The sequence below is a fragment of the Thamnophis sirtalis genome, unplaced genomic scaffold (genome assembly GCF_051295495.1).
Source record: "Thamnophis sirtalis isolate CommonGarterSnake01/CBP01778 unplaced genomic scaffold, rThaSir2_p1.2 scaffold_7, whole genome shotgun sequence".
Lineage (NCBI taxonomy): Eukaryota > Metazoa > Chordata > Lepidosauria > Squamata > Natricidae > Thamnophis > Thamnophis sirtalis.
Window position 1 is genome coordinate 68,809,084 of NW_028261387.1, and position 27,147 is coordinate 68,836,230.

Consider the following 27,147-nt stretch of genomic DNA (forward strand, 5'->3'; position numbering starts at 1 on the left):
GGACTCAGGAGCATCACTTGGCAAGTAAACCAACATGCAGAGAGGAAGATATGTTGATGGTTTCATCAGTAAAAAAAAAAGTTGCACAGTGAATTGCCTGGGGGAGAATCAAAGTTTGAACATCCAGGAAGAAACTAAGAAGAGAAGCAAATTGGAGACCTGATCTAAGAGGAGGAATCAAACAGCCAAGAAGAGAAAGTAGAGAACAATAGCTCTATAAGATTTTGTTTTCTTTTGTTTTGTTGTGCATTGAGAATTTTTTGCCAAGAGACAGAGGAAGAACATTTCTTTAAATATTGTGCTTTTGAAATGTACTTCACATTTAAGGGAACTCTTCCATCTATTGTGTGTGAGAGAAAACAGCTTATTAATTCTGAGTGAGCTTTATTCCAGGACACTGAAAGATTAATCCGATTGATTCAATAGCACAGTGTTGCTTAAAATGCTTGTATATGTGCTTTAATGTCCAAGTGTTTTAATATATCCTTTCTTAATGATGTATGGAACAGCTGTAGAAAGTTCATAACAGAGATGAGGGGTTCTTTTTCTTATTGAATGCCCTGGAAGGAGAGAATATTGTTCATCAGAGCCTCTCAAATAAAACATTTGACAGCAGGCTTGTTTACAATTCTAAATACAATACAATACAATAGTTGGAAGAGATCTTGGAGGTCTTCTAGTCCAACCCCCTGCCTAGGCAGAAAATCCTATACCATTTTAGACAGATGGCTATACAACATCTTCTAAATGAGCTCAATGGGATTTTGTTGGGAGATCTCATGGAGAATTGGATCCTTGAATTCAAGGTCAGCTTCTATGTTGCAGCAAGAGCCATGTTTATGACTATACACACACAGACACACATACACAAACACACACACACACACACAGAAACTCTTCCCTTTCTAAGTAAAAAAAAGTCATCAGTTTTATCAGCAACACATTTCTAATCAGTGTGGGTCATAATTTCCCTCACCCTCAGGGAAAATAAATCAATTTCTGTGTACAGCCCAGAGTTGCTTTCTCTGTATTTATTTGTATATAAATAAATACAAATAGCTTGAAACTCTGTACAAACCCATTGATAAGTTCAGGTTCACAATTCAAAATATTCTGGCAAAATTACTCTTGAAAATATTCAGAATTTTCACCTGAGGAAAAATGGAGCAGTGTAAGCAGTTCAGTTTTAATTCAATTCAATCCTTTATTGTCAGAGTACAACATGTGTACAATGAGATTGGCTGAGCCTCCCTTTGTGCATGCCAGTGGTGGGTTCCGGCTCCTGTTACAACCAGTACACTGCAACGTGGCCAGGTGTCCACCACATGCACATGTGCAGCACATGCATTGGTACTCACTACCTGTGACGCTCCAGCTGCTTGGCGGAGCATCACGCAGATGCCATAAGCTCCTTGTATGTGCGCAAATGCCCTGGTTGGCTCAAATAGAGGTAAGGAGAGCGGACAGGTGAGCCCCCAGGAGCTTCGTACTGGAATAGTAATTGGTGCTCCCAGCAGGCACTGTACGCCTGTACCAGGGCCTACCGGTTGTATCCCACCACTGGTGCCCACCCTCCCAACACAATATAACTCACAGTAAAAGACAAAAAATCTCTAGTCCAGTGAATCCTAACAACACCCAGTCTTATTGCACCATGCGAACTCATTGCACATCGGCTCCGCAAATCAATCGTCCTATGTTGTTGTAGAGTTATTTTTCATTCAGAAGTCTGACAGCCCACAGATGAAAAGTGTTCTTCAGCCTATTTGTGTGGCTGCCTATGCTTCTATATCTCCTTCCAGGTAATAGAAGAATAAAGAAAGGCTGACCAGGGTGTGAGTCGTTCCTCTCAGTTATGTACTGTATGTTCCTTGTTTGGCATGAATTGCCTTGGTTGCTGGTATGCTCCCAGGTCATCATCGAAGTGCTAGTGGTTATCTTAAAAGGCCTTCATAGCTTCGAGTCAGGATGTTGTCAGATCTGACAGGAGAAGTATTAGGTGGGTTCCTCTGATGGGGCTGAGGAAGAGAATTTTTCCCTTGTGCCCTACCTCTGGAAAATCATTTCACTAGAGATTAGATTCAATCCCATCCCACTGATCTCTCATAAGATCTTGAAGACTTTTGTTATATAGCCTATAATCCAGTTGTGTGTTTAAGCCCATATTATGTTTGTGTTAATTATTAAGGGGTATTTTTTAAGTTGTCTGAATTTAGAATGAGTAGGCTACCATCTGTGCCTTATGCAGTTTACCTCAAAGATTCATTTTGCAGTCCACAGACCACACACCAGAATGTACCAGTAAAACTGTATGTAGACAAAAGAGCTAATCCAGAAACGAATTACAGAATTCAAAAGACAAAACCATTGCATTATAACACTAATTGTTCTAGATGTTAGGTTTGCCTACCCTAAGCCAGATGAATGTATGGATTTCATCGCCCAGAATTCACCAGACAATGTGACCATTGTTGAGAATTTGGAGGATACTCAGAGCAGATGTAAAGGAAGTGATTCATTCTACCTCAGTACTTATGTTTGAGTACTAGCGACTTCACAAACATATTTATGTACCTGTTTGGCAATGCTACATAAGGTAGTTTGCCACTGCTTTCTTCTTGGCTTTTTTTTTTACTTCCAAGCTTAGCTTACAATGCTAGAATTCTGTTAGTCTTCCATCCAACTACTAACAGGACCGATTTACTAATTTCAGAAAAGGTCAGCCGTCTGCTGCTTCCTATTTGTCAAAGTTATCATGAAATTCAAATATAATAACACATTTTCCTAGAATATCCCTCCTTTATAAGAAGTATCTTCCAATTTAACTTAAATTGGTATTAAAATGTCTTGGCTTACTATCTGACAAATACTCCAGCATGATAACCTTTAAATTCAACCAATTTATATGTGAAATTTACACAGACTGAAGGATTAACTCATGTCCCTTTCAAGGCATCATCTACACATTTTGCAAATGTTTAACCTTCAGTGGATGTCTGGGACTTCCAAGAAGTAACTTTAATTAGTCATGCAATATTGTTTAAAAACTTTGAGATGAAGTACATACTGGAAACACGTTGAACACAGGAAAAATAACCACATTTTTCATTCTAAATTATATAATTGTTTAGAAATAAGAGCAATACATAGTCTTCGTTATTTTACTAAAGAATGAACACACTTATATCCCCCCACTTTCCTATCTGCATGTTCTTTAATCTCAAAATAATCTTGATTTTACTCAAGAATAAAGTTAATCTTTGTCAAATATAGACAAGATAAAGAGATTGTAATACATGCAATAATAAAGGGTTGACTATATTTTGAAGTGTGGGTGACATCAGAATCTTTCTAATAAATTGTACAACTATTTTAACAATAATATGAAAGGAACACAGTGGTACAGTGGCTTAATGATGTTGGAACCAGTGACATGCAGTCAGGGGAGGCAGGGAAGGCAGAGCCTCACTACTGTCATCATGAAAAGAAAAAAAAATGTAAAAGGAAAAAGGCTGAGGTAATTGCTGCTAGAGCCACAGTGGATGACTCTGCTTAGTGCTTAACTGTTTAAAAAAGCCTCTAAAAGTGCTCTCTACAGGAGAAGGCAGGAGAACCACGAGCCTCATTTAGTCTGACTTTATGATCACTCGAGCAGAGTTAAGCAAGGGTTAAAAGCCGAAAAATTCCTTATGTAGATGAGGCATGTGGTTCTCTTGCCTCCTCCTGTAGAGGGCATTTTTTTAGAGGCTTTTTTAAACAGTTAAGCAGAGTCATCCATTGGGGACTCTGGCAGCAGCTAGCCCAGCCTAACCTCAGCAGCTCTTGCCTTTTGGCTTTTACATTTTTACATTTTCATGATGGCAGGCAAGAGCAGAGTTGAAATCCTCTGTGAAACAGCTGGAAAAGGTATGTGGATCGGAGGGAGGGGGAGGAATTCAAAATTAATGTAATTTGTAAGTAATTTAAGTAATTTGTGTGTGTGTGTGTGTGTGTGTGTGTGTGTGTTTGTTTCTTCACTCAAACAAACTCTCTCTCAATTTGAGAGTGAAGAGGGAGAAGGGGGTAGGAGTCAGAGTGGCAGGGAGGACAGCCCACCAGCTTTCTTTCTCTGTGTCCACGGCAGCCCGCCTCTGCTGGCGGGCTGGTGCTTTCTTTCTTTTGCCCAGAGGCGGAAGCCCGCCTGAGCTGCCCGCCTCTGGGCAAAAGAAAGAAAGCACCAGCCCGTCAGCTCGCTTTCTTTTGCCCACCTCTATGTCCACTGGAATGGTCTGCACTCTGGCTAGCCAGGTTCAATCCTGGCTCCACAAGGCCCAGTGTGCTCTCATTGTTTATTCCCTGGCTCCTGCCCACCCAGCAGTTTAAAAACATATTGCAAGTAGATAAATGAGTTTTTCCCTTGGTGCAAAAACCTAGCTGCATTTGTATGAACAAGAGAGGAGAAGCCAGTATTGGACCTGGCTGGATGTGAGGCAACATAGCACAAGACGAGACAAGGGAAGACTGGCCAAGGAGCCCAAAAGAACCAGTAGCCCAAGTGCCACTAGTTATCTGGTAGGAAGTTAGCTTGCTGCCACCCTTGGTATACCAAGGATGGGCGTGCAAGTGCCAAATAGAATGCAGAGAGCAATCTGGGTTGTCCGGACTACATTGTGTCTAGCATTTGCATATTTCCGTGACATTGAATGTCATAACCTAAATAAATAAATAAGCAATGATCTCAAGATATCTGGAACAATCCCATTCCTATGACTTCTGCAATAGTATGTGAAAATGACCTTGGGAGACTGGAGGTGGTGGTGGTGGTGGTGGTGAGATACTGCCTAGAGAACAATCAAACATGGAGATGTAGATGTTCCTGTAGCTGCATAACAATCATAAAAAGAAACTAGAAAAAAATCTTCCCTAACTTCTCAGTCCGTAAAAAGAGACAGAGGGAGATTTGTACTTTTGGGCTTGCAAATTTCTGTCAATGTAGCTCTACAATAAAGTAGAATTTGCTCATTTGTTCTGTTTGCTGTGTGATCTATTGGGAAGGCAGACAGTTTTCTACCTCTTTCACTATCTTTAACCAATTTATCTAAGGTACGCACTTTAGGAAAACTTGTTAAAGGAGATTTGATATCTTTTCAGCAGAGTTTGGCAACTCTTCAATAAACATTATTTCCCTCAATTACTATAATGTCATAATTAATGTATTAAGTAGCAGCTAGAATTCTGAAAAAGAAAATAGCTGTCTAAATTATGATCACAAAGCCTGCTTCTATCCTAATAGAGTCCATTCGTATTTTTCACATGCATTCATCAGAACCTACAAGAGTAGCAAGAGTACATTTCTTTTCAATATTTTATTGATCATTCTAATTTGAAAATGCACCAGTATTTTAATTCAATAGTCCTTGATTCCACCAAGGGATTTTTATATTAGAAGACACCGAAATACTTTATGTTTTAAAACCCTCTTTATGTCTTAATACACACTATCTTTTCCGGTGTGCTAAGATCCCAAACAATGTTATCAGAGATAGAACATCAAGGAGACCACTTAGTTCTGTTCTGCCTTGATAAGTTAAAACAATGCCCCATTCTAAATTGGATTCAGGATCAAAGCCCTAATTGTAATTATCCCCAGAAATTTAAAATATCCTGCATGCACAAATTAGAAGTGTATATGCCAAATTTAAGATGAAGTAAGAAAATCCCCAACTGTAATCTAATGAATATTAAGTGTAACCATTTCAATGAGCCAGATTCTGTTAGAGATTGGGCTCAAGGTAATGAAAATTCTGCTTAAACTGTTCTGTATGGTTTTTAATATAGAACATAGAACAACTGAGTATGCCACAGTTGTTACTATCACCTTGTGCTTTTATGACCTGTTAATCCTTTTGGAGGGATTTTGCTTTTTATGAACTGTTGATAATTTGTATCAAAAGAAATTATGAACTAAAAGAAATAGATATTGGATTTGCTAGGAGAAATATTAACAGTCCCAGACCTTTTAATGAATGGAGATAAGGAAGTCTTTAAAAAATCTTGTTGAAGATGAAAGAAGCCAGTATATTATTAAGTATTAAAAAATATTATTTATTTAGTTACCCAATTTATATGGCCAGCCACTTGCTAAACAATTAATATGCAATGCCAACCCAATGCAAACAGTGGAAGAGGTAACAGACTTTATCTTCTTAAGCTGAAAAATTCACAGGAATGTTGATCTATGATCATAAAATAAAGAGATGGCTTCAATTTGAGAAAAAGATGATCAATCTAGACAAATGTTAAATTGAAGAGATATTCCAGCAACAACAATTGTAACAAATAGCTATGAAAACTACCATCAGAAATGCTGAGTGACAAAACTTTGTCATCTTTCAATTTTACTCCTGGAAAAAGATGCTTTGGATGACAAGAATAGCAAAGTAATTGAAATCTGGTTTATACCAAAGATTCTACCATTAATCTGGAAGTTAAACCATCACATTTTGCTGAGGACATTTAAAAAGCAGGAAATTTCTTGTCCCCCAACTACATCAGTTTACCGTGAACAATGCAAATAAACAGTGATACACAAGCACACGGATAGGTTCACCTATGTAGTAAATCTAGGGGCGATCCTCTTCATTTTTAGTACCTGAAAGAAAAGGCAACTCTTTATATTTTTCTAGAAATCTGGATCCCAGGAGAAATGTTATTATGGAAAAAGGAGTTTCTTACATTCTTCTAGAAAATGGCATTTAAGGAAAGAGGTCTGTAGCGTGTTCACCCTATTGAACTTGATGGAAGAGATTGTCCCACAAATAGCTTGGCCCTGATAAAGATAGGGCTTTAAAAAACTAGCACCTTGAATTACACTAAAAGCTATAACAAAACTAGCAGCCAGTACAGCTTGCTTAACTGAAGTATGATATCGGCAAATCAAGGCACATCCAGTTCCTCACATTTTGGACAAGTTGTAACCTTTTTTTGCCTTCAAGGGCAGCTTCAAGTAGAGTGCATTGTAGTGGTCCAACTGAGAAGTCACCAAGGCATGAATGATCATAAGCCCATGAGATGTATGTATTCTAGAAATTTTGTCATTCCCAAAGTTCACAAGAATCTACATAAAATTTCTGTATTTTTTTTAGTTAACTAGTTCTTATAGACAAAATAACTCAGGGTGTACTATACTTACACTCTCATTATTTCCTTTTGTATCTTCACTATGCATTTATGACAATTCCCAATTATATCTTCAGTTAACACATTAATGCAATAGCCTTTTTTCTAGTTTGAAGAATTATGCATTCATTATGGAGGAAAATTAATATCTCAAAGCAAACTATAATTAGGAATTCCTCATTTCAGTTTATGCTTTTCCAATTAGTCTCTCTATAATTTTAATCATGGGAGCATTAACATGTTTCCATAATTTATATACCTGTGATATAATTAAGTCTTGAAATCTCTCAGTAATATACAGAAAAATAGGGAACTTAGTCATCTCTTTCTTTATGTTTAGGTCCAAAGCATAGAAGGAATTTGTTCCAGATAGCTTGGTATAAGACATAAAAAGATACAGAGTGCCATGTTTGTGTCTACTCTGAGATGTGGCTATTAGCTAGATCTGAGTAATCTATATTGAATTTCCACAGGGGATATTCATATTCATTTATTAATTACTTATAGCAAGAAAGGATCAGTAAGAAAAAGAAATTTGCAAAAACATCATATTATTGAGAATAGTGAGCTCAAGCAATCTGTAAAATGATGAAAAAAAATCTAACAAAACTACATTACATGTGTTCCAAATATTTGAGACAATAGCAATGAAATTTTTGTAAGATACATGTATAATCTTTATTGTCATTGTACTTAAATACAAAAAAATTGGTTGTATGAGAGAAATGAGAGAGATCCTCCAACCCTGCATATATGAATGGGATTTGTGCAACTGATATTTTAAAACTATTAGAATTAGGAACATTAGGAAGTCCCTACAGAGATCAGTTTGGGACAATTGTTTGTGTAGACTAGTAAATGGGCAGTGGATGCAAAAGAATTAGAAGAAAGGTTTGCCACCAATCATATCAGATGTGATACCTCCTTTCAAAGGCTATTTTGTCTTTGAGGCACCTTCTAGAATATCCATATAATCATTTAATGCCATATGGTTATTCTAGATTAAGCTGCAAATGATTAATAAAACCTTAACCACATAGTAATGACTGGGGCAGGCTGAAGCATTGAAGAAAAATGGTTGGGTCTATGCCAAGGTCATTTTTTAAGGGAAGACAATGGACTCAGTGTAAGACCAAGAACACATATGCATAAAAAGATGAAATGCTAGAATAGACATGTAACGTGGTATGTATGCACTTTGGATTTAGTATATAAAAAGATTAAGGAAAAAAGAATAGAAATTCATTGATGATGGTGAGGAAATCACCTGGAACAGTTGAATGACAGAATAATCCTTTTGATGAAGGGAAAGACTAGGAATAAAAAACCTGGGACACCTTGTAAAAGCACAAAAAGACCAAAAGTGTGGAGCCTGTTAGGCATACAGAGATTTAGATCCTGGACAGTGGAACTTAAAAGCTTTGTTTGCCTTCCCAATACCTGAGAGAAAACTCACAGACATTCTACAATCAGTAATTGAGATAAAGAGGGGAGAAGAAACAGAAAAAAAGAAAAGAAAAAGAGAGTTGATAGGGAGGAAAATTAACTAATACTTGTGTAAAACCCCATCCACAGATCAACCCCTACATTTTTAATCAAAGTACCATGAAAAACTCACTACCTGCAGATAAGCCAACTCTCAAAATTCCATGTTTTTGCTTTCAGAGGGGACTCATTTGGTTAAAATATTTTGGTTAAAAATGTGAGAATCTGGTTATCCATGGTGGGCTTACACACAAATGTATACAGAATATACAGATATTCTACAAAGCTAGGCAAATAACATACTGTACACTCTCGGATAAGCCCATCCTATTTTGGGGTGAATCTGGAAAGTGAAATTCTCAGCTTATCTGTGATATATGTTAGGCTAAAGTTTATTTCTTATATTATCTTTCTTATACTATACTGTATATATTGTAGGTAGAAAAACATATTGATTTTGCAAATAGTATTTTCACTTGTATACAATATTAGATCATAGTATCTAGGGTAAAAATCTCTTATTTGTTTAATATATTGTGTATATCACCTCCTCCAACAGTGTCAATTCAGCATACCAAAATGACATACTCACAGTATGACTTGCCTTCTCCTCTGATACCCAATTGGACAGTAAAGTTCCACTCTAAAACTTCTGAGGTGTATATCTAGAGATCTTCCAATGTTCAGGAATTGGGCTTCTAGAGTTTGATTCATGGTGCCATGACAATTATTGCTCATTGAACACCAAAACCAGAGAGTAAATTTTACATCTGTCTTCATCTGTAAAATCTACTCTACTCTATAGATTATAGTAGTCTTATTCATATCTTATCCTGTTTGCATTATTTTTATAGAAAACAGGTGTGATAATTCATTTTTAATTAATTTGATGAATGCATCCTTGGCATGGGACAGTATACTGTGTATATATATCCTAGTTGGTAGGAACTGAATTTGGAAGCTATTGTACCAAGGGTAACCAGTGCTATTGTGATTGTCAAAAAAAAATGTTGAATATGAAAAGATAAAATCACTAATATAAGGAACACCTTTCTTAGTAAGAAAGCTTTTTTATCAAACCAGACAAAGCTATGATTGGCAGCTAAGATAAAAAAAATTCAGCAGATTATCAGTATTGGGAAGATTTTGACTTGGAATGTAAGAGTTGTAAATTGCTATTAACATAAATGAACGAACAAAAATAAAAGAAAATAGGTAAATGTATGTCTGGAAAGTAGGAAAAAGTAGAGAATGTAATGAGCTGAATGAAAATAGCCTGATTATGTTGAATGATGCTGATGAATACATGAAGGAAAAAGACGGAAAGGGTTTAATAAAGCATTAAGGGGCTAAAATATCTCTCTGAAAGTATGAATTGATGTTTTTTGAGTTACTGTGGCAGGGGTGGGTTTCTCGCCCCGTTCCAACTGGTTCGGTTGGAACGGGGCCGGCGGCGTCCTCGTGCACGCGTGCAGTGCACGCATGCGTACTAGCGTCTGTGCGATGCTCCAGCTGCTCCTGTAGGATCGCGCAGGCGCTGTATGCGTCCTGCGCATACGTGGAAGCGCAGAACTCATCAAAACCGGGTAAGGGCATGTGGGCCCTTCGCCGTTCCCGGAAGTTACTTACTTCCGGGTTCGCCGACAAACCGGTTCGCGGGGACCGCCGCGAACCAGTTGAAACCCACCCCTGTACTGTGGGTATATATGAAAAATAGAAATGCGTATTTTGATGATAGTTGAATGTTACATTCAAGTGAATAATGACAATTGAAAAATCAAATAATAGAACCTGTTTTTGGGGGAAAATACAGCAATGGATGAAACTAATCAAGGAGAGAACCAACCTAGAATTAAGAAGAAATTTCCTGATAGTTAAAACAATTGATCAGGGGAACAAGTTGCCTCCAGAAGTTGTGAGTTGTCCATCACTGGAGGTTCTTAAGAAAAAAAAGGACAATCATTTGAAATGATATAGGATCTCCTGCTTAAGCAGGAGGTTCGACTAAATGATCTCGAAGGATTTTCCAAGTGTGTTATTCTGGAATTCATTTTGAATGAATGCAATCCCGGGGAAAAATATTAATCTGTTATGTAAAGCGGATGAATAAGTTGAAAGAGTGTAAGAGCTATTTTGAAACCTAAAAATGAATGTGTTTGGTCAGATTCCACATAGATAAAATGTTTTGAAAATTTGTTGTAGTCACTTCATATGTATACATGGAAAAGCAATGAATACAAAACATGACTGAGCTTTGAGCTTTTATGATGAGAAACTGGGGAGATTCTGAATGTTTCACATATTATTTGTGGGAAGGAAGAACAGAAGGAAGGGAGGCAGGAAGGGTACAATTAGCAGTTTCAATATTTGCAGATCAACAGATATAATAGAATGAATAGAAAGTGGATTTAATGAAAGAGCATGTGAAATCCAAATTGGGGGAAAATCAGGGAAAAGGAAAGCCTCATGTTGATTTTGCAACTGAATCTGTGAGGAGAAAAATTCATTTTAATAGACTTCTCACATATTGGATGTTTGTATGTATTTGTATGAAGAGATCTGCACTGACATTTAAATTATTTTTACAGGTGAGAATATAAAGGAACAAGGTTTTCAGAAATATTTTCACACAGTTTTTGATAGATGCTTATTGATTTACAGGAGGCAGCTTAATTTTGGTTTTTAAGACTGTTCAACAGCAAAAATTAAATCAGAAGACAGAACACAATTAGAAAAGAAAGATAAATAATATATAACATAGCACACTCTGGTCTCCAACAACGTATAGTAATCACTGTATATAGTTTGCTAATTGACAAACACATACAAACATAATGTGTTAGTTTTGATAAAAATGAGTTTAGTGATAAATTAAGCTTTCTTTGTTCATATTCCAAAATAAGAACTGAATAATTGTTTACATTCCATCATTTTTTCCAGTACTTTGTCATTTATTCATTAAAAAAGGAGTAGGGAAATATATTTTGTTTTTAAGTATTCCCCAGAAGTAGGAAAAGTGTTTGTTTAAAAAAAATATGAGAGGAAGTTAATTTTGGAGTTCATACATATTTCTGATGTGAAATATCTAACAATATTTCTAATATAAACACTTCACTTTAGAGGTTTGAATCTTGTGGGATTTACATGGGGTCTTATTGAGGCAAAGTAAAACTATCCACATTAAATCTGTTAATTTCACTGGAAAAGTGATAATCATTGGTTAAATATATTCCTTTACATTAAGAATCTGAAATGTTTAATTGTTACTGAGTATCTTCTCAAATATGATAAGCTGATATACAGCTATTTTTATCTTAATAAGAAATGCATATTCTGGTGCTAGATATGAATTCCTAAAGACTTATACATAGCATATCACCTGGGATCAGAATAATAGAGTTGGAAGGGACCTTGCAGGTCCAAAACCCTTCTTAAGCAGGAATTCCTATACTATTTCAAACAAATTCATCAAATTTCTTAAAAATCTCCATCGTTGGAGCATCCACAGCTCATTGTTTGATCTGTCAGGAAATTTCTCCTTAGTTATAGGTTGTTCTCTCTTTGATTAGTTTCCATCCATTGCTTCTTGTTCTAACTTCAGATACTTTGGAGTCTCTTCCTTGCGGCAGCCCTTCAAATATTGGAACACTGCTATCACGTCACTCTTTAGTCCTTCTTTTCATTAAACTAGACATACCCAATTCCTTCAACCATTCTTCCTATGTTTTAGCCTCCGGGTCCCTAATCATCTTTGTTGCTCTTCTCTGCACTCTATAAGTCCAAGTACTATTGCTATTTTTACTTTGAAAGTGAAATATTGATTTCAACCAATGCATAATATTACTTAAGAGCTGAAAATAAGTATTGATTTTTTTTTTTTGGTGGGGGTATTTATAAAAATATTGTAAATATTTGGGCTATTGTCATAGAAGAAGTGTCCCAATATTTACCAATCCTAAACATGCATATATTAACCTGAGATAAAATTTGAAGGGTAGATTATTAGATGCATCCTGGAACCAGCATCTTAGATGTAAAACATATACTATGTTAACTCCATTATAGCTAACAACTGAAGTATTAGTGTGTCTTTCATTAGTTAAGCAAGATAAGAGCTTTATTACTGGTGAGTGCATATTCACATGAATGTATTAAGTCAATTAGGGAATTAAAATACTTGTTGTAGCAGTTACATCATTAATTTTATAACCTGGTGTTAGAACAGATAAAGACTGCACTGTTCATTTAGAGTGCCTTTCACCATCTTTTAGGCTGCAAAAAAACTACACAGTAGTTGTTGCTACAACTACACAAAAACATGACAGTTACTATCTCTTGTTGCTTTCTATTTGCCTCTGGTGTATCTGTTCTATTATCAGTGAATGGTAATGATTATGTATGTACAGCACGTGTTATGCAAGAGACTGACTCCTCCAATGTTGCTACTTTTCTTCTTCTTCAGATTATCATCAGCTGATAAAAAATTATTATCCATCCATCTATCCATCCATCCATCTCCAACCTATGAGGTTCTCTAACTCCAAATTTTGAGCCTGGATGGTTTACATAGGATTAAAAACAGACAAAAAATAAATTATAAATATAAAAACCACATAAAATACAACTGAGGCCAAACTGCAATCTTCAGGTGAGCATTTCCCAAATAATTTCAGGGCAGGCTTATTCAATGTTTTGTCCCAATAGAGGATGAAAAACCAAGTTTTCAAAGCCTTATAGAGACTTACAGAAATTGCTTTGGAGGCCATGCAAATCTTGTGGGATATGATGTTCCAAAAGTCAGAAGCTATAACCAAGAAAGCACATTTCTAGACTCTGTGCCATGAAGGACTTCCATCCCTTTTAATGTTCAGGACGTCCCTCAAGATCTGGTTAAATTATCAGGCTTTAACTGGCAATATTTTTGTTGTGGGTAATATATGGTTACTATGTTTTTTTTTCCCCATCTGTGGTTTGTATATTTTTATTTTAATGATTTTAATATTGATTGTGTGCATTTTATAATGATTGTTTTTATAATGATGTTTTAATATGTTTTCATTTGATTGTTGTGCATCACCCAGAATCACCTCTGATAAAGTGGAAAAAATTATAACAACATGCACTTCACTTCAAAGCAACTTCAGAAGGATGCTGTGTTTTGAAGGCCACTCAGAAAATAGAAAACAGATTAGATACACAACCCCATCCCAATAAACCTACTAAAGGTAATCTACAAGGGTGATCAATATTATCTCAGTCAGAAATAATCTGAAAACAATGCCGATAATTTGTTTATTCTTGGTCTTCTGAAGCTGCCAACGTATCACCTTATCAACAATCTTGCCTAAAAGTGACTAACTGCATCTTTGTTTCTGCATTGGGTCCAAAAGACTTGTACAACTGAAATGCAACTCAGAGCAAATCTTACTGGCTGTATCTTATGGGTGACTTAAATATTTTTCAGAGTGGCACTGTGTAAGTTCACCTGCTCCTCTGAATCCCACCCCCCATTTAGGGACCAAGTCACAGACCAACTATTTGGGGATAGTTTTACTTGCTCAAAACTAAAAAGAGTAGTGTCTCAACTCTTACTTTCAAAAACAGGGTATAACTATGTAGCTATGCTTTGAAGGACCAGTTCTACAAAACTTCAGAATAAAATTAAATGTTCCTTCAAAGTTAACCCACAGCATTTTGCTCACAACTTTCAATAGCACTTTTTATGTGCATATTTTGTGTGTAGAATTTTTGACAGGGGAAAATGAATACTAGCAGACATGGCTTGATGCTAGCATTCATTCTGCTATGAAATCCAGAGAGAACAGAATGCTTAAATTAGTTCTCAGAAGAACCTTTGGGGAATTCTTTCCAGTTTTCATAGATATTTGAGTCTTTTGGACCACAGTGCAATCACCATCAATTTCAGAATTTATTTTTAGAGATACTTGTTCTGTATCTTTCTCTGCTACAATGGTTTCCTGAGGTAGTGGTGTCATTGTAGCTTTCTTTGTTTTGCTAAAATTCTTCTTTTTTATAATCTAGAACTATGGAATGACATATCATGGCATTTTTGAAAAAGAAGAAAACTAAACAAAGAGAGAAAGAAAATTACCTGACTGGCGCACCACGAGACTGTGCAGGCTTCAGCATGACCGTAATGGTGGTCTCAGTTTCATTCAGAGGGCTATCCGTATCATATTCTGGCATTGATGGTGCTGTTGGACAACATAAATATTTATGTTTCTGTAAATCAACCAGTAGAAGGGAATCAAATACAACATGCTTTTTGATGCTGTTGTTCTGTTGTAGTAGTGAACATTTGGTTGGATTTTTAACCCAATTAGGAAGAAAACCTAAAAAATTAGGTTTTCTTGTTATTTCTCTCTCCATGTTCCTTTATGTTTAATTAAATATCTCTTGCTCTCTTTCCAATTTCACATCTTAATTTACAGCTGTCTTTGCAAGAGGCTGTTTCTAAAGCAATGCAACAGTTTGCATGAGCAGACCCATTTTGGGTGTTGACTTAAGCCGACATAAATCAAAGCATACTATATTTTAGCACAAAGTGTAAAGTCAACAAAAAAAAATTAAGCTTATTTCTTGAAATCTCAACTTTATGTTTTAATGATATCAAAATCTAAATGAATAAATGTTGACCCTTATTTATATTAAAGCAAAAGAAGCAATGTGTTGTATCCTCTCACTTCTATAATTTCTTTATATGTGAATATGAACATGTTTTACATAAATACTCAGCAGAGAATAACACAGTTATAGACATTTTTTGTTGCTAGGTGCATCTGCAGATTGCACAAAGCTTAATGACGAAGGGAATGTTTTGAATTATTCGAGATCAATTTCTGTTTAAAATTAAACAGATTCAGAAAGCAATGCTTAACTGGAAACAAAGCAGAACAAAAAAACCCACCCACTATTATTTTATTATTTATTAAAGTGCACAATGTTAAATGACAGGATTGTCTTATTGTTTTATAAGAAATCTGACAAATTATTTTCCCCATAGGAACATTTTAAGAAATGCAGCCCAAGATGCTAATTGCCTTAACTTTGACAGAATACTAATTATTTTCCCTTTACCTACCAAATTCAAAATTAAAACTGAATTTTCTCAGCATGCCATTTTCCCCTTAATAGTAATACCTGAAATTTTAGTTGCAATCCGTGTGGTGATGGGAGGTCCAAAACCCTTTACTGTGCTGGCTTTAATGGTGAATGAATAGGTAGTTCCTGGATATAATCCTACAAACAGGTGGTGGGTTTCATTTCTTAGTTTGAAGACTTTTCCTCTCTGGTTCAACAAGTCAGCAGTAGGATCTAGAGATCCAACAGCCTTGTAGGTAATCTGAAATAAATTGGGGGAGGGGGTCAAATTTGTTGCATGATCTGAATGTATAATTGATTTTGTATATACAGTATTTCCATCTACAGAGATCTAAATTTATTTGGAAGGACTAAACAAATATATTTCAGCTAATTTTAACTGATTTCTAGGATAAATGTTAGTTGCTAAATAGGTGATTTAGCAATATAGGATGTCCATAGAATCAAATGCAAGTCAAATGCCTAAAGAACAGATTCCCATACTTCAGAACTTGAGTTCCTCTAGTCACTAGAGGAATCAGAACTATTTCTGTCTCATGCTTAGACCTTAATCTAGAAACATCTATGGTGATTCTCAGTCATCAAGGTCATGGTTATCCCAAAAGTGCTTTTTCAAGAGGCAACTGGACTTTCTGTTTTTTTCTTTGAAGACCTTATACTTCTCTTCCAAGAAACCTCATCACATCTCAGCTGGAAAAAAAGAAAAAAAGCTCTCAAAAGCTTTAGAAAAAAAAGTCTTGTAGAAAGGAAGGAATTTAGATAATCCACTTCATTTAGGATCTTCTGTAGCTGATTCCATCTCATATTACCTGCATTTTTCCCAGAAAGGAAGGATTTGTAACAAAGTGAATGGCTAGATTTTTTTTTCAGGAGAAGGTCCCTATCTGCCTCATTAAAAGCTAAATCCAATTCCAGTCACATGACGCCTTTGTCAGACAGCTAAGAAGCCAGAAAGAATATGAATCCAAATCACACATGAGAGGCCCCATACAACAGATAATCCATTTTCTCAGCTTCCACAAGATCAGTGAAACCAAACAGTCAAACAGTCATCATGTTAAACTTTGATATCGATCTCTGAACAAATATAAGCTATTTTCTCTGCAAAGAAACTTTCAATAATGAATGGATTATCCTGATAATGTAATAAAAATGGAAAAGTAAAGATGTTTCACTTTAAATTAGGCCAAGCAAGGAAACATACCCATGATTGATTTCATCTGCTCTATCTTTTCTGCTACCATTACTCTAGATAATTCTTATCTTGTTTATTTTCTAGAGCTCTTTATAAAGAGATTGACAGTTTGATGAAAGCTGCCTTGTAACAATTTTATCCAACCTTGGTGTCTCCACAATCAGATCTATAGCAGAACTGTGGCACCACATTATTGGGGAAATCTCCAACAGCACTCAAAAAAAGGACCTGGATCATGCGGCTGGAGTGAACCATTTTTATAAGTCTTCTATCCTTATCAATATCAGAAAGACAGCAATTTCTCACTGTTCATAGCACAGTAATGGGGAGAAAAGGTGTCAAGCTCTATCCTTTGGGATATGCATTTCACATCACATTACAGATAGAAAAGATATGGGTTTGCATCAGAACACCACTGTTTATGTCACACTGACCCCTTGCCCCTTCCACAGTTGCTGGTGCATGGTGATATTGTGCAGCTTAAATGTAAGTAGACAATGGAAAAGGATGCAATGTTTTGAATCTAACGTGTTTGTCCATATGAGTAAGCATCAAGCCTATGTTTTTCCTGGCAATGATGGCCATGAAATCCAAAAGACCTCTTAATCTTATCTTGAAGAGACATGGTGATAGCTGAGGTGGCGCAGTGGTTAAATGCAGCACTGGAGGCTACTTCAGCTGACTGCAGTTCTGCAGTTCGGCTGTTCAAATCTCACCGGCTCAGAGTTGACTCAGCCTTCCATCCTTCCGAGGTGGGTAAAATGAGAACCCGGATTGTTGCTGGAGGCAATATGCTGACTCTGTAAACCGTTTAGAGAGGGCTGAAAGCCCTATGAAGCGGTATATAAGTCTAACTGCTATTGCTATGGTGGATCAGTGGCTAGAATGCAGTATTGCAAGCTAACTTTGCCCATAGCCAGGAATTCCATCCTCACTGGCTGAAGGTTCACTCATCCTTCCATCCTTCTGAGGTCAGTAAAATGAGTATCCAGATTGTTCAGGGCAATATGCTGATTCTGTAAACTGCTTAAAGTTAGCTTGCTGCTTAAAGTTAGCTTGCAATACTGCAAAGCACTATGAAGTGGTATAAAAGTTTAAGTGCTATTGCTATTACCATCAACAATATGACTTTGGGGAATCTATTCTACAGTTCCACAGTGCAGAGGTTTAGGAAAGACCACAGCACAATAGGATGCTGTAAGCAGTCACAACTTCTCCATACAGTGCAGTATCAATCTCAAGAACTAAGCCATGGATTAGCAGTTCTGGTTACTATAGAAGTAGTGCAAAAATTGCTGTGTCCAGGCACTGGGTCAATACATTGGCAGCTTCATCTGTGCAACTTGGATGGAAATGTAAAGTTGCATATCATCTACATACTGAAGATACTACACCCCAAAGTAGCAGATAATCCTCCCAGTATTTGGGAGATAGTGAACAGAGTGTTGAACTTTGATAAATCCCACGTAAGAGGCACCATGGATAAAATTTATCGCCCTCTGGTACTATGACTGAAACCAATCATTGAGGACAGTGCCTTTCTTCCTAGACCTTGCAGCTGGTCCAGAAGGATACTGTGTATAAAGTATAAGAGATCAAGGAGCACTAGTATAGATGTACCACTTTTGGCTCCTGCTTCCACCAAAGATAATCAGGAAATGTGATGAATGCTGAATCAGTACTGTAATCTGGCCAGAGGCCAGACTGAAATGAGTCCAGATCATCTGTAATAATTATGTAATTATAAGTTTAAGATCCATAGATGCCACCAGAATTTCCATGTGAGACAGTGACTATATTTGTATGCTTTCATTTATGAACAGTCCTAAAAGCTTTAAATAAAAATGTAGTACCTGAGTAAAAGAAACAGTAAGGGATTACCGTTAGTGTAAATGTCAGGACACCATTGATATTTACTGGAATTTTATCATTCCAGTAAAATGTCAGAATGGAAAATGTCAAAAAAGCTGTTATTTATTATGTCTTAGGATGTACCAAAAGCCTTTAGTTAAATTGCATCTTCATTATCATGATAAATTGATAAAAGGGCAGCATGTAATAGTTAATAAGTATATATTACAGATAGATTTCTACTGATTTGCAATCTTGTTAAAATTATTACATTCATAAGGATATAGCAAGGTGATTTTGCTTAGATAGTTAAATCTGACCAGGACTATAAAAAGATTATGCACCTGTACAATAAGAGTTTCTCCCCCACATTTTGTTACCACTCAAAATGTTCTTTCTTTCTTTTTTCTTTTTAATGATTCTTGCATTATAAGAAACTCTCAACTCTACATTTAACATTTAACTACTGATGATGGCTCAGTTTAGGAAAAGTCTCAATCCTTTGGAGTTATAGAAATTTCGTTAATGAGAAACAAACTTGGTCATTCTTAAGAAAATTCCATGAACCAATTTAGATGAATGTTAGGCATCAGCAGATTTAGTAAACATGAATATATGGTCCCCTCCCCTCCCCCCAAACTCTTGCTCCTGTTTTTTGTGGCTCTCGGAGAGCCATAAATTCATACCACCAAAATGGGCATGAAAATTGATTTGCGAAAAATATTCTTGTTTATTTTTCCCTTTTTAAAAAACCTCTCAAGCACTAAGGGTTTGTTAATTTTTGAAAGAAAAGAGAGAATGTAAAAAAATAAAATAAAACCAGGTCAGGATATAAATATCAGCATGCACTCTGGTAAATTCCTACACTAAATTAAAAATAAAAGGCAGGCTATTTCAGCTTTATATACTTTTGAATGAAATCCTAATTTCTTTCCTCTAAACCCTCTTTGGGAACAGGGGAGGAGATCTGACTATGTTTGCAATCAAAGTATCTCAGGGAGAAAGGACTGGGTTTTTAAACTTTATAATAATGTATTATTTTGGTTGTTTTGTTTGTATTTATTATTCATACTATTTTAATACTGTGTGGTATTTTCCTAGCCATCCTAATGGAAAAAAAGAGTTGACCTCACGTAGTGCACAGCAATATAAGGTATGATGCTTTTGGTGCTTTAGGTGAGATTAACTCTTTCTTTCCATTGAGAAAGCAAATAATATATATATTTAAATAGAATATATTTAGTTGGCTGGACTAAAAGAAAGCACTGAGTCATACTGGAATAAAAGACAACACTGTGGTACTGATCATAGCAGCACAAGAACAGGCACTAAGGACCGGATCCATACAAGCAAAGGGCTTAACCAGTCTAGATAGGACCAAACTACCAGAGAGGTCTCAGAGAAAGTCCAACATATAGTGGCAGGGCTGAAGATGCAGACAAGAAAAGAATACACTGAACAGCAGAAGAAGAAATTTCTTGACAGTTAGAAAAATTCACCAATGGAACAACTTGCCTCCAGAAGTTGTGAATTCTCCAATACATTTGTCTGAAATGGTACAGGGTTTCCTGAGTGAACAGGGAGTTGGATGAGAAATCTTCCAAGGTCCCTTCTAACTCTGTTATTCTATTCTATTCTATTCTGTTCTGTTCTGTTCTGCTCTGTTCTGTTCTGTTCTGTCCTGTCCTGTCCTGTCCTGTCCTGTCCTGTCCTGTCCTGTCCTAGCCTAGCCTAGCCTAGCCTAGCCTAGCCTAGCCTAGCCTAGCCTAGCCTAGCCTATATTATATAACATAAGAAGAATGAGTCAAGAGAAAAGATTGAGAAATGAGTGAATGGGTGGAGTTGATGATATTTTTAAAAGCAAACAGCTGAGAATGTTTCCTTTTTTACACTTCATATGAAGTCTGCTTGTCTCAAAAAGAAGGATGAAAGGTACGCATATATGCAGTATGAAACCAGAGGTTGCCTAGTTTCTTTTCCTTAATTCCTCTACATTTGTCATTCAATATTATCCCGAGCCTTTAAAATTTCTGTTCAGTTTATACCTTATTTGTACAAATATCCATTACTTCACACATTGCTGCAACTACTGACGTACTTTTAGTACACTGTATATTAAAGCACACCTTTGAAATTTTGTTTGGCTTCCATTATTATGCTTATTAATGGCAACTGTGCAAATCATACAGCTACATTCAGAGATAGAACTCATGACTTATTTACCAACCAATTGCTTTACTGTGTTCTAAATTCAATCTAGAGGTGGCTCGATTTCATCAGAGTTGTCAATAAAATATAGTGTGTTCAGCTGCTGCCTTAACTTTTCCTGATGTTACAAGAATCCTCACTTATGTTCAGGGTAACGTGAATAAATCAATGTGTGTAAGCACATACCTTCATTTTTTATGAAATGCTCCACAAAACTCAAATTCACAGCTGTATGAGGAGAGCTTTTGGGATAGGGAGGAAATGAAAACTGTTTTTATACTAGCAGGGAAAAATTGCTTGTCAAGCATTCAACTAAACGAAACCAGAAAAAAATACATAATAACCACAGTCCAATTTGTCTGAATATGATTGAGAAGTATAAGCACGGGGAGAAATCACAAATAGTGTATTCTGTTGCCCAGAAATTAGTGTTTCATCAGAAAAATTTATTTCTGAAGTACAGAATTTTGTTGAGAACATTGAAAAGAATAAAGCAAGCAGCATGATCCAGCCAGACTTAAGCATTTAGAAGAAAAAATACTGACATCAATCAAGATGTTAAATGTCTCTCACTTAAATAAATCTAAAAGTGTATTAATTTATCTAAACTCTATCCTTACCTCACATAATCATCCAACACTACTACTACTCCAGCCCACCAATTACTGTTCTTTCACTGAAACTCTTAATTTTCCTCATACCACAAGTCTTCCTAACCAAGATCATTTTTAAAGGGATGGCTTTAATAATCTTTAAAGGTACTGGAAATGAAGGGGCAGAATAGCCCTGACCTTCTGTGTCTTTCTTCATTACTTGCATCCAAAAATTTCATATGGATCTGAATTGAATTACCCACTACCTTTCATATTTATATTAAGTGCCAACAAATTTTCCGCTGAAAGATTGTATCAAATTATGTTTAAAATGTATTTTGAGCATTTATATTTACCGGTAGATATATATATTTTGGAAAAAAATAAAAACCAATAAAACAGATTTATCATGGGTTAATTTCTCACCATATATCTGCATGAAATAGAATGATCTATGTAGTTAAACACTATATAGACCTAACTGTGCAATAAAACAGAACTCATCCTGAGAATCTTAGGAATAGAGATTCTGAAAAATATTTACCATTTTGTACAGCAACCCATCTCACAAAAAATGATGAATGTTTGACACTGGGTACAACAACATATATATGCATTGTACATAAAATACATAAATAGCCTTAAATATTCATTCTTGCCCAAATATTGTTTCTGTTATAAGTTCTCACAAGTATTAATCTTTTCTAGTTAAGTTCAGAAAATGCAGTTGGGTAAGGCTTGGCCAGTCACTCCCTCTCAGCCCTAGATAAGAGGCAATGGCAATTCACTTTCCAACTATCTTGGCCAAAAAAAATGCAGTTTCCAGGAGTCAACACTGACTTGAATGCATTAAAAAAAGAGAGCAATGCAATTCTGTAAATTTTCTGACCTAAGACAACTTTATTTGAAATCTTCATTATTTTGTTCCCCTTAACACAGAAAAAAACCCTCTATATCTTTCTATATCTTCTATATCTATACCCTTCTATATCTTTTTTAACTATTCTTTCAGGAGAATCATCAGTGTAAGTTGTTTTATTTCAATAATTCTGAAGATTAGGCAAAATCTTTTGAGAGCCTATTAGAGGAGAGCCTACGTGAGTAATGGTTAACCTTTTCTACATTGAGTGTCAAAACTGGAGTGTGTGAGCCAGAACCCGGAAAAGAGCAGCTGGCATGTGCACCACGGCCAGCACCACTTCTAGGTTCCGGCATGCACATGCATGCTGCACAGCTGGTTTGGCACACATGCGCATCGGCCACCTGTTCTCTTCCGGGTTCCGGTGCACACACTCTAGTTTCTTTCATGCAAAGAGAAGTTGGTGACAGTGCATATGTCCACAGAGGGGCTCTGCATGCCACCTCTGGCACGTGTGCCAGAGGTTCACCATCACGGGCCTATATGAAGCCCTTTCTATAGGAATACTATGATTCCTCCAGCAACTGAACTTACAAAACAGTAAATGTCCCGAAGTTCTACCAAAATGACACCAAATTCTACTTCTACTGAAGCAGGAAGAAAAGTTTAAAATAATACACACTGAAACCAGATATGGGGACTATAGAAGATCACTAGTAACCATTGCAGAAACTTTGTCAATATAACAACTCTTAACCAAGTAATAATACCAAGAAGGATTTAACAATCTAGATTTCAAGGTTGGGGGTAAGAATATATGAGAGCAGGTTAATTTTGCTTTGCTGTTCAATAACAGCTTTTTTTATTCTATTCAATCCTCACCCATCTTCAGATAGTGCAAATTAATCTAAATCTTCTTAGCCTTTTGGCTAAGATCAAGTGTAATCGGGGTGGGCTTCAAAAATTTCAGCAATGGGTTCTCTGCCAGGTTGCTGGGTGGGTGTGGCCATGGTGGGCATGACCTGGATCATAGCAGGGGGGGGATGTTTTTGCCTTCCCCAGGCTGCGGAGTTCTTCCTTGAGCGTCTGGCAGGGCAAAAACTTCCCTCCAGAGGCCCTCCAGAGGCCAGAAACAGGCCCACGTCTAGCCTTCTGGAACTTCTGGAGGCCCGTTTTATCCCCTCCTTGAGCCTCCGTGTGGGCCCTGCACTTACCTCACATCCAAAATGGGTCACATGGAGACTCCTGGGAGGGGTGGGATGGGGCTAGCCAGGGATGGGATTTGGAGGTTCTCCAAATCAACCATAACATTAGCTAAAGGGTTCCCCCAAACCCGGGTGAACCCAACGCAGCCAACCCTTGAATGTAGTACATTAGGAAGATTTTTTTTTCCTCATATTTCTTCATACACCAGGTTGAAAGCACTGAAATTCACAAAAGAGTCCTTTTCTAAATGCCCAGAGACTGAAACTAAATGTTAGTCTTTTACATAGGAGGGTTTCTTGACTGAAACCTGCTATAAAAAAATAAAGCAGGATAAAACCAAATTCAAAATGCTTTGCTAGTTGAAAAGAATGATTTCATTTACTACAATAGTTTACTGCTGGCTTTGACCCAAGATAGTGAAGTGACAAAAGCGCATGCAAGTAGAAAGCCTGATCATTTCCTGTCATTGTCTGTCTGAAACAATGACTCTGATTGCTATTTGTGTAAGTGGTTTTTCAAGCTTCGCTGTCAAGTTGCCTGAGATGACTTTACAGCTCACTAAGAAAGGTTGAAAGGAAGCTATTTTAATGCAAGGGACAAAAGGAAATAATCATCTGTACAATTCCCTAACATTAATTTTCTATTTTTTAAAAAATTAATACTTATTCACTGTTCACCTAGAATAATTTCCTAGTCTGGTCATGCAAGGATTGAGAATTATAGCAATCTTACCTGATCAAAATTCATCAGAAACAGATAGAAATCTTCCTTATTTTGACTCCTGTGATCTTCAAATTGAAAGCTAAGAATTCTTAAGAAGGTTAAGAAGCCAGTCATTTCCAGCATGCCAATTTTATGACATGTACTCAGTCATAAAGGACAATATTTCATTCAAGTTTAATGTTTTGGTACTATCAAGCAATTATCTTGCCCTCACTTTTTGAGGAAATTCCTTGTGTTAACTGCTTGAACACATTTAAGAAGAAAGGCAACTGTATTGCTCATTGTCACAAAGGAAGATGTTTATGGCCCAAGTTTCAAGAGTCCTACCACACAAATATGTTTGCTTAAACAGAAAGTGTTCCTAAGTGTTTCTTAGTAGAAGCTCACAACCATTTGAAAATTATGGTGGAGTTGAGCAAGTTTAATTTGTGAGGTTCTTCACTCTGGGAGTCTCAAAACTAAGTTGACGCCATTAGGATCTGGCAGGTCTTTAAAAGTTGCACATCATTAGGCTTCTGTAGCAAAAGAAAATTGGAAAATTGGGGAAGGAAAACTTTGGACAATTTTCTTGCTGAAAACAAACTCTTATTTTTCTCTTGAGTTATAAATATTTGCTGCAATGTCCAGATTCCCTAATTCAGTTCTACTAATTCTTACTTGTGTTCCTATTCTATCTGTACCTGGATTAGTGATGGAGAAAGAATTGGGAGGAAATTTGTATAGAATTCTTTTACTTCCATACAAAAGAAAGTGTATCATGACTAGACATCTTTCTCAATTTTTTGCCATTTCTGTTTTGTATCCTTCACTTTAGGAATGGAGTATATCTACATATCTACATATAGTCTAATCTAGAAATGTGTGTGTGTGTGTGTGTGTGTGTACTTCCCCATCTCAATTTGTCAATAATAAAACACATGCCTCTTCTATGTTCAGAATTTGTAAAGACGCTAAAAGATGACTGAAGAAAAAATTAATAAATCAAAAAAGGAAATACCTGGTGCAAAGGAAATGTCTTAAGTCCAGAGTGGTGGATGAATATTATAAAGATTGGAGAGAGACTGAGACTAACCTACTCTCCACACTCCTACCCCTGTCTCCCTGGGGCATAAAATGGAAGGAGGAAAGGGTTCTGCACTTATAGCTTAGCTCAATAAAACTTAGTGTCTACTCTTCCTGTGAAATCTGTTTCCTGGTTTCAAATCTGTTTCCTGATTTGAAAGGAGGGAGTGGGAGAGAATAAAACAACTGAATTAGTGGACCAAGGAAATGTTGTAGATATAGCATACTTAGGTTTTAGTAAGCCATCTGATAAAGTAACCACAGCCTACTTCTTGTGGAACAGACAGTACCATGACTAGCTGGATTCACAGTTGGCTGATCAACTACATGGAAGGAAGTATCCAGTGGGATTTCTTAAGGGCCCACTGCCCTTTAACAACTTCATAAAGGATCTAGATGAGGGGACTGAAGAGGCTTTAACCAAACTTGCAGATGACACAAAGCTGGTAGGGAGCAACTTTGGAAGATAGCGTCAAGATTCAGAAAGATGATATAAGACCAGGCCATATACAAGACTGCCTCTCTCTGAGAGTACTCATCTGTCTCTTGATAGAGTAGGCATACACCATATCCCTTCACTTAAATCTTGCCATCTTTGGAAACCTAGGAAGTATGTGGGGGTTTTTTTGTAGATACCCTGCCCCGTGGAACACCTTCCCCTCTGAGATCCAGCAGGCTCCTACCCTCTTAATCATAACAGGAAAGCTATAAAGAGCTAGCGTTCTAGTGTTGGGATCAGGGAAAATTGAAGTTAGAAGAAAGGGATAGTAGTTGTATCCAGGGATTGAGGCACAAGTTTTTTCTGTTTATATTTTAATTGTGTGGGTTTTTTATTATTTTTGCTATGATGTCTGCTTTTATATTAATGGTTGTGAGTTATCCAGAATTGTGCTTTTGAGTAGTCACACAAGAATTATTCATAAATAAACATGTTTTGCCAGTAAAATCTAGATAACACTATATTTAATGGGTAGCAAAAAAGACAAAAGTTGCCTTCCTTGTTGGAAGTGAGTAGAGGCCAATATTGTTTGTTATTACCCCTGAGAAAAGATTAGTTACTCATACTTGCATACCAACAATCTGAACAATATATTATATGTCACAAGCTTTTGTAGGAATTACTTCTTTCATGAGCGTGAACCCCTTCTAAAATGGCAAACATGAAAGCATTATTAATCTTTGAAGTAAAATAACTCAGACTTTTTAGTCTTAGTAGAAATATAAGACTGCTTCTTTATACTCAACAGCACTACATTGCAGTGATCACTCTAAAATTTGGATATGAGTAGTAATCGACTTTTTAATGTTTATTTATAGATGCAGACATATCTGATTAGGTAGTAAAGTTGCCACAATCTTAACTGATATTACTATGGTCAAGACAATTTTGCAAATGTAGAATTACCCTTCTTGAACAAACAACCCATAAAACAAACATAATATTTTTTTTAGTTCAGATATGGACATAAATCACTTTGAGAAAATGGGGATTATTCTGTTGCTTCTTATGTGTTTTAAAGATATTGACGCAAACTTCAATATTTGGTTTAAAACTAAATTAAGGAAGCTTAAATTGTTAAAGTTTTAGTAGTAAGAACTTTATAATGGAATGATTAGATACTGACTGTGGTATTGTAACAGGATTGTTACATTTTCTTCTATAATTAATACTAGTGAACAAATGT

The 27,147-nt window shown here is 36.3% G+C and overlaps 1 protein-coding gene across 4 annotated transcripts in view; it reads right to left on the minus strand.

The window, feature by feature from the left end:
• The window catches only part of PTPRT (protein tyrosine phosphatase receptor type T), a 631,119-nt gene that overhangs the window by 120,130 nt on the left and 483,842 nt on the right, over window positions 1-27,147 (minus strand). For all 4 annotated transcript variants that reach the window (XM_087720360.1, XM_087720361.1, XM_014067162.2 and 1 more), the window contains exons 10-11: window positions 15,805-16,006; window positions 14,756-14,858 (exon numbers count right to left, since the gene is read on the minus strand). In XM_087720360.1, the coding sequence (XP_087576486.1) occupies window positions 14,756-14,858; window positions 15,805-16,006 (305 nt within the window). The remainder of the gene's footprint in view (window positions 1-14,755; window positions 14,859-15,804; window positions 16,007-27,147) is intronic.